This window comes from Otolemur garnettii, unplaced genomic scaffold (genome assembly GCF_000181295.1).
Source record: "Otolemur garnettii isolate 467f Iridium unplaced genomic scaffold, OtoGar3 scaffold00045, whole genome shotgun sequence".
Lineage (NCBI taxonomy): Eukaryota > Metazoa > Chordata > Mammalia > Primates > Galagidae > Otolemur > Otolemur garnettii.
In genome coordinates, this window is record NW_003852440.1 from 9,837,676 (window position 1) to 9,839,716 (window position 2,041).

The 2,041-nt window shown below is 46.7% G+C and overlaps 1 protein-coding gene across 1 annotated transcript in view; it reads left to right on the forward strand.

The window, feature by feature from the left end:
* The window catches only part of SDE2 (SDE2 telomere maintenance homolog), a 27,463-nt gene that overhangs the window by 6,033 nt on the left and 19,389 nt on the right, over window positions 1-2,041 (forward strand). The window contains exon 4 of the mRNA XM_012805881.2: window positions 996-1,187. Coding sequence (XP_012661335.1) covers window positions 996-1,187 — 192 coding nt within the window. The remainder of the gene's footprint in view (window positions 1-995; window positions 1,188-2,041) is intronic.

Consider the following 2,041-nt stretch of genomic DNA (forward strand, 5'->3'; position numbering starts at 1 on the left):
AGAGTCTCAAGCTGTTGCCCTGGGTAGAGTGCTGTGACATCAAAGCTCACAGCAAACTCAAACTCTTGGGCTTAAGCAATTCTCTTGCCTCACCCTCCCAAGTAGCTGGGACTATAGGTGCCCGCCACAATGCTTGGATATTTTTTGGTTATAGTTATCATTGTTTGGCAGGTCCGGGCTGGATTAGATAGAACCTGCTACCTCCTGTATATGTGGCTGGTGCCCAGCCACTGGGCTATAGGTACCGAGCCTTTTTTCTTTTTCTTTTTAAGAAATGAGGTCTTTGTTCTGGCTCAGGCTGGTCTTGAACCTGTGAGCTCAGGCAATCCATCTGCCTTGGCCTCTGAGAGTGCGAGGATTACAGGTGTGAGCCACTGGGCTGGGCCCTATTAATAGTGATTATGGGCAGGGCATGGTGGCTCATGTCTGTAATTCTAGCACTCTGGGAGGCCAAAGTGGGTGGATTGCCTGAGCTCACAGGTTCGAGACCAGCCTGCGCAAGAGCAAGATCCCCATCTCTAAAAAAAGAAAAAAATAGCCAGGCATTCGTGGGTGCCTATATTCTCAATTACTACTTGGGTAAGTGAGGCAAGAGAATCGCTTGAGCCCAGGAGTTTGGAAGTTGCTGTGAGCTATGACGCTATGGCACTCTACCGAGGATAACAAACTGAGACTCTGACTCAAAAAAAAAACCAAACAACCGCTGATCATGTAAATGCCATGGGTATTGGAAATGAAAACTTGAAATATTTATGCCCTAACTTAGTGTTATGAGATTTAACCTTTTCTATAATTTAATTTTACCATATGCCAGCAGTAAGCGTGGTTTACTTTTCTGAGAACATCAACAATAAGAGTGCATTAATTTGTCGGGTGTACATTTGTGTGTGTGTGTGTGTATGTGTATGTGTATATATGAATATATATATAATAGCCATTTCTCTTCTCCAGTTTCTCTTTCTCTTCTCCAATATGTCTTTCTCCTTCATCCCCAGAATGGCTGAATGGGTAAAACAACAAGCAGAGCGAGAGGCTGAAAAGGAGCAAAGACGGCTGGAGCGACTGCAGCGGAAGCTTACAGAACCTAAGCACTGCTTCACTAGCCCCGACTACCAGCAGCAGTGCCATGAAATGGCTGAGCGTTTGGAGGACTCTGTCCTCAAAGGTGAGAATGAAGATTCCTTAGTGTGGGCAGCAGGCACCCCTAACGCCAACTGTTCTAGACTGCTCCACACAAAGAGCAGTTCTAGAGCTTTTGGAAGGTTAGAGAAGTCCAAGAATCTAATTTAGGGGTGTCCAACTTGTTTTCCTGCACACAGTGGAAGAAGAGTTGTCTTGGGCCACAAATAAAAAACACAAAACAGACTTGGCGCCCATAGCACAGTGGTTACGGCACCAGCCAGATACGCCGAGGCTGGCAGGTTCAAACCTGGCCCAGGCCAGCTAAATAACAATGGCAACTTCAACAAAAAATAGCTGGGTGTTGTGGCAGGCACCTGTAGTCCCAGCTACTTGGGAGTCTGGGGCAAAAGAATTGCTTATGCCCAAGAGTTGGAGGTTGCTGTGATGCAATGGCACTCTACTGAGGGCAACATAGTGAGACTCTGTCTCAAAAATAAATAAATAAAAACGCAAAACACAGCTGGGCATGCTGGCTTACACCTGTAATCCTAGCACTCTGGGAGGCCAAGGTGGGTGAATTGCATGAGCTCTCGAGTTCAAGACCAGCCTGAGCAAGAGCAAGACCCCATCTCTTAAAAAAAAAAAAATAGTTGGGGCAGCGCCTATGGCTCAAAGGAGTAGGGTGCCAACCCCATATGCTGGAGGTGGTGAGTTCAAACCCAGCCCCGGCCAAAAACTGCAAAAAAAACAAAACAAAAAAATAGCTGGGCATTGTGGCAGGCACCTGTAGTCCCAGCTATTTGGAAGGCAGAGGCGAGAGAATCACTTAAGCCCAGGAGTTGGAGGTTGCTGTGAGCTGTAATGCCATGGCACTCTACCCAGGGTGACAGCTTGAGGCTCTGTCTCTAAAAAAAAAAAG